Here is a 6,450-nt window from a genome sequence, read left to right on the forward strand (position 1 = left end):
ACCGATTTATCAAATTTTTAATCGATTTTTGACCTAATTTTTTTAATTTTAGTTGATTGACTCAACCAATTTTTATCCTGAATCAGATCAATTTTTTATTACTGATTTTTAATTAATTTGAATAATTTGATTTAGTTCTAAAAACCATAGATATAATATAATATAAGGTTTTTCTCGAAAACTTTTCTTATATATAAAGTCTTAAATACGAATATATAAACTACAAGGATCAAACTAAAAATTGAGTGAAGTTATAAATATTTGAAAGTGAGTGAATGTTTTTAAGGTTTAATACCTTGTACCATGGAACATGACCAATTGTGGCAAAGGCAATTGTGACAGCTGGGTTGACATGTGCACAAGAAATTGGTCCTATGGAGAAGATGATAACAACCACTGTTAATCCTGCTGTGGCTGCATACTCTAGAAGCCCCACTTCACCATTTTGGAATTTTGTGCTTGCTATTATTCCACTTACACACAACATCAAAATAAATGTTCCAATCACCTCTGCCATCACCTTTATATATGTAACAAAAACAATTTACACTTCTCATATAACAAAAAGATTCAAAACCCAATCACATTGCTTTTCATAATACATATAACTATGTAAGTATGAAACATGTATAATGGGCTAATTTTTAAATTAGTAGTATTGGACTTGGCCATAGTAGGAATTAGTGAATACCTAAGTCATTGCCTTCCTAAATCTCTTTTTCTATCTAACATTCTCTCTTCTATGAGTACTATTCGTTCCTCAAATTTAGAGGTGGCAAGAAGCCATTAAGAGTGGATTTTTGCACAATCTAATTCTGTATCGTTCTATTAGGTAGTGTTTAGTAGTGAGACAGATATTGAAAGACAGATACTGAGAGACAAAGATAGAGAGACAGAAATTAAAATAAATCTCAATATTGTGTTTGATATAAAATATCGTTCAAAATATAATATAGAGACTAAAATAAATGAAATAACCAAATTATCCCTACTAATTAAAAGAAAAAAACAAAAATAAAACCCTCACCCAATCCTCCAGACAACCATTTCCCCTTCCTCCTTTCTCAATCCCCAATGTCTCCCGTCAGTCCACCCAATTTCGCCGCGTCACTCTCCTGCTTGGCGTCCAGTTTGCCGTCGACGAGGAAGCCTTGCCACCGTTTCTCCATTGCTTCGCATACGGTTCTCTCCATCTGTCTCTCTCTCACGTTCGATCTCTCTCTCTCTTACTCTCTCTCACTTTCTTCTGTTGGTTGCAGGGGATACTAGATAAGAGCAAATTAGTTGCTATTGATGCTGGAAACAGGAGCTATCCTCCGAATAAGGTATGTAAACTGATAATTACGATGATTTTGACACCAAATTTCTGATGATTCGATGATGACACTGATATGAGATAGTTAGCATCGTTATTAACTTTGAATAAAGTCACAATTTAAAAAGTTGTTTTTCACATCGAGTGATTTTGAGTTTGTTAGTATATTAATATTAACAAAGCATTACATTTATCAAATCTTGTTATTATTGTTCAGATGTCAAGAACAAGTGGGAGAAGAGCTCTTGGGGGAGGAAACTCATTGTCCAGAAGAGAAGGGCATCCCTCAATGACTTCGACAGGTTCAAGATTATGTTGGCTAAGATCAAGGTTAGTCTCAGATTCAATTTTCGTCATATCCTCTTACTTGTTTCCAATTTTTGTAGCATCACCATATATTGTTAAATTGTGCAATATTACAAGCAATCACTGAAAGGTTACTCTAGTTTATTAACATATTTTGACAAATTGAACTCTTTACAAAAATATTAAGTGTTAGTTTATCCGACGCTAATTAATGGCAGATTTTGCAATTAATATTTAATACGACAAAAAAAGAAAGAGAAGTTGCTTAATTTCGACGGTAATTTTGGCACCATGTTATATTTTGTGGTGCCTATTTACCGTTGGATGGTTCTGTCAGTAAATTTGACGGTATGTAATTTTTTTGAGAATAATTAGCGCATAATTTGTAATCAAATTAAAATTTATTTAAAAATTGTTAGTGTACAAATTCTAAATACCAAAAATCAACTAATAATTTTATTAAATATCAAGGATCTAAATATAAAGGTCATGGCTGACTTACTAGGTTGATGGCGATGCTAGCCCTCCAAGTAGCAAAAGAACTTTAAATTAGATTGTTCTTCAAAAAGGTGTGAGAATTGAATAGAGAAGTTTAAACTCAAATAAAATATGCAAAACACCTGGGTCAGTTTGGATTAGTTTTTAAAAATAGTACTTATTTTTTTATTTTTTTTAAAAAGATTTCTTTTCAATAAATAAAAACTATTTTACATTTGGATAGACTTTTTAAAAAGAATTTTTAAATTAAAAAACATATTTTGTTTCTATTTTTTTTAAAAGCAAAGTATTATTGACTTTTAGAAAAAGCAAATATTTACTTTTTTTTTTTCAATAAAAGTACTTTTTCTAAAAGAAGTATTTAAATAGGTTTAAAACTAAATAAAAGTACTTTATTTTTTTAAAAAAAAAATATTTTTTCACTCAAAAAAGCTAATATAAATTAACACTTAATATTTTTGTAAAGAGTTTAATTTTAATACACTGATAATATAAAATATTTTGTGTATTTATCTAGTAAAGAAAAAATACAAATACCTCTCTAATAAATTTTATCAAAGCCTTCGTTTGGCTGGTAAAAAAAATTGTAGATGGTTCTATGAGTGCAAACGGGTCATGATTAGTCGAGTCAGCCCACCTAACTCAACAAAAAAAAGCAAGTTAAAATAGAAATTTGAGCTCGCTAAAATAGAAAATTCACCAAATTCGTATTGCTTAACTCGTAGTGTTTGATGGGCCGAATTAGTTAAATGGATTAGTAATTTTTTTTAAAGTATAAAAGCCGAGATTGATTTTCTCTTGTTTTTTTTTTTTTATAATTTGAACCTCTAAATGCCAAATTGGCATAAAATACTATTAAATTTAAAAAAATAATAACAATTATTGGATGATGACCAAATATTATTATTTTGAGTTTAAAAATGTAATTATGTGTTTGATTAGTTTGTTTATTATGCAGGAGATTATTAAAATTAAAATAGACCCAATAACAAATTAACAAAGCCTTAAAGTGATTCAGACCCATAAATATTCAATCCAATCGTAACATCCTCATTATCAAAATGTCACGTTTTCGGCTGTGCTACTCTGATAGCTCGAAAATTATGACGACTTTTACAATATTAAAAATAGCTTTTCCTTTTAGAAAGGATTTCGAATTTTGAATATTAAATCTTTGACTTTTGAAAAGAAGCATAAGGCGGTTATTAATTACTGTACTTTAAAAAACAGTTTTATTTTCGTATCTTATTATAGCAATTCTGTAACCCTATAGTGAGAACCCTTTTGAGGACGATGTTATCACTCCCCTACAGGTCTTTTCTTTTTATGTTATGGACAACGAAGTTTGAAAGAGCTTAGTTAATTCGTTTCTATTTATTCCCTCACTTTTATCCTTACAAGTTTTATAAGAGGGATAGAAACTTGGATTATGAAATATTTGTAAAATTAATTTTATGTATATAATATATATATCCTTTGTAAGTATTGATATTCGTATGGAGGTATCTTACTTATTAAAAAAAAAAAGTCTTTTGAGCGATTATACGGTTTAAGTTTTAAACAGGCTCATATTTTAGTTTTAAATATTGTAAAAGTTGTCGTAATTTTCGAGCTATCAGAGTGGCGCAGCTAGAAGCGTGACATTCTGATAGTGAGGATGTTACACCAATCAATCATGGTCCAAGAGAATAGTTGATGATCACTAACCATAACAACACGTTTCTATTTGAACTAAAGCAATTGTAACCGAATCAAGTCTCCCACTTCTCTTTTTTCCACCCATGTGATTACTTCAAGAACAAGCAAGAAAAAAAAAGCTCTAATTAGGACTCAAACCAAGAAAAAAGTAATTACCAAAATTAAGAAACAAAAAAGAAAGAAAAAGAAAGTCAGAGGTTAGGGCAACAAAAAAATAATGATCAAATCCAAGGTGATTCAAAAAATAATTTTTGTTTTTGTGCTTCATTAAGTAGCTTGTTAAAGATGCAATCCTCCCTCAAGCACCAAAATAAAAAATAGAAGAAATTGGAGGTTATGAAATTCTGTTACAAATCAAGGGTTAAGAATCAAACTTGGAGCCAAAGTATTAATGAATAGCTCAGATCCTTGAAGAAATTTTAAAAAGAAAGAAAGAGAAGAAGCTAGGTAAGAATGCATGTAAACTTTATTCATTGCTACTGTGTTATCTCTCTTCTACGCTGTTACTGTGTTTGGAGAAGAAGTCAACTTTTTAAACTAAGGTTTAGACTTTGAAAGCTTTACTCCCCTATTAAAGGGGCAAACGGCCAGAGATTGATTCAAGGAATGAGCACATAAGTTTGGGTTTTCATAACTTTCAAGCTAACCCTTCTTCTTCTTCATGAGTTTATATTAAAGTTTCTGTTCTTTAGTGTTCATCTTTCTTTGTTTCATTTCAATGAAAAAAGGCTATAAATAAGGAATCAGTAAAAGCCATTGAAGGTAAAGAGAGTTATAAGAAAAATTCAGAAAATTATGTCAAAATTCTTTTGTATGTTATCCTGTTTTGTACACATGATCCCGAGGGGATTCTCTTGCTAAGTTGGGTGAGTACTTATTGGTTGTATCATGATCCTAAGAGGATTCCCTTACTAAGTTGAGTGATAACTTAGTGGTTGAAAGTTTAGGGAGTAAATCTAGTCAAATCTAACTTGGGTAGAAGTTGGGTTTATCCCAGATAGGATTGGATTGAATCCTAGAAAAATTGGTGTTTGTAATTTTTGTGAAAAATAGTAAAAATTCATCTATTGTTATGGGAAAGACTATATGTAGGTTACAGTGTACAAGATGGTTGAATAAGAATACATGGCTGCAGGAACGAATTCATGTTCAAGGAAGTGGGGCAAGTGCCCCGAGTGAAATTTAAAAATCTTTTAACTAATATAGTAATAAAATTTATTTGCCCCATTATATAATTCAATTTGACCCATTATAATTGAACTTTACTCATCATCAACTTTAATTATATAAAAACCAATGGTAATATAATTCAAGATTCAAATGAATTTGTTATAATAACCTTTGAAAAGAAGGGGTGAAATAATTATAAATTTGTTATTTTATAATTGTAACTAATAAATAAACCTAAAATTTTAAAAAATCTGTTTAATTATTTTGTTAATGTTTGAATAAATATTTAGAAGATGCACAAAAATATTTAAAGCAAATTTGATCTCTAGATTTTTTTTTATTTTTCAAAAAAATTAATCATTCACAATTAAAAATTTTTAAAAAAATTCAGTTGACATAAAATTATAAATTTTTGAGAATGAAAAGATCTTATTTTTTAATATTACTTATAAAAAATTACATCAAAATATGACATCTAAAGTGTTTTTTTAGAATATATATTTAATATATATCTAGTTCTTCGGGACTTATTTGTTGTTAACACCTTTTAGAGTTATTTTTTATTAGAGATGTAAATTTTTCAACACTATTTTGATTGTTTACTCGTTTAAAATAATATGTTTTAAAATATTATTCTCTCTTCTATAAAATAAAATCAAAAAAATAAAATTTTAACTTATATATTATTATTTAAATTATTATTTTAGTATTTTAATTTGTTGGTTAGATAATTTAACGACTAATTATATTTTATAATAACAAAGTATAATTATAAAAATTATTATTATATTATGTATATTTTGTCCCCACTCAAAATTTTCTAGATCCATTACTGATAGTTGTGTAATTTTCCTTTTTTTACTCTTTTTTGTTTTCTTTCAATATGAGACAACATAAAAATGTTTCCTGTATTACTTACATCACAGAGTTACAGCGGTTCAAAAACAAAAAATTACTCTATTCCTAATACATCGTACATAAATAAAATAAAATTATTTTCTAAAATTTTAACTTGACAAACTTAACAATAATTAAACTCCAATTCAATCAAAAACAAATAACAAAAAAAAATTTTAAAATAGTGAGCATAAATTTAACCTTCCTTCTCTAAACCATTCACAAACCTTTAAATACAACAAACAAATTTAAAAGATGTACAAACACAAACATCGTTACAAACAAAAGATTACAAATTACTAAATCATACAAGCACGTTTTTTCTCGTTATTGTTCACTCTCACATGCATGCCACCACCATTAACCCGTTTCTCTCCTTTCAAAATGACCTTATCATGTCATCAATTCCTTCATTTCTATTTTTTTGAAACATCTGTAAATCCATTCTATTTTGATTTTTGTTCTTGGATTAGATTTTTTATTTTCACTTGTTTAAAGTAAAAAAATAGACAATGAGAATTAAAAGTTGAAAATTTTAATTTTAATTTTAATTTAAAAATATTTTT

General features: G+C 28.0%; 1 protein-coding gene and 1 long non-coding RNA gene across 10 annotated transcripts in view; one reads left to right on the forward strand and one right to left on the reverse strand.

The window, feature by feature from the left end:
• LOC107626907 (probable aquaporin NIP7-1) overlaps window positions 1-6,450 on the reverse strand; it is a 24,619-nt gene that overhangs the window by 8,731 nt on the left and 9,438 nt on the right. For 6 of the 9 annotated variants that reach the window (XM_021115538.1, XM_021115537.1, XM_021115536.1 and 3 more), the window contains one exon: window positions 296-520. In XM_021115538.1, the coding sequence (XP_020971197.1) occupies window positions 296-520 (225 nt within the window). Of the gene's footprint in view, window positions 1-295; window positions 521-3,826; window positions 3,910-6,450 lie in introns of all 9 variants that reach the window. The other 3 variants (XM_021115540.1, XM_021115541.1, XM_021115539.1) reach the window with 1 other exon arrangement.
• LOC110268723 lies at window positions 535-1,645 on the forward strand. The gene is made up of 2 exons (XR_002357129.1): window positions 535-1,182; window positions 1,260-1,645. It is a non-coding gene; the product is annotated as an uncharacterized LOC110268723 (long non-coding RNA).

This window comes from Arachis ipaensis, chromosome B02 (genome assembly GCF_000816755.2).
Source record: "Arachis ipaensis cultivar K30076 chromosome B02, Araip1.1, whole genome shotgun sequence".
In the NCBI taxonomy this organism is placed as follows: domain Eukaryota; kingdom Viridiplantae; phylum Streptophyta; class Magnoliopsida; order Fabales; family Fabaceae; genus Arachis; species Arachis ipaensis.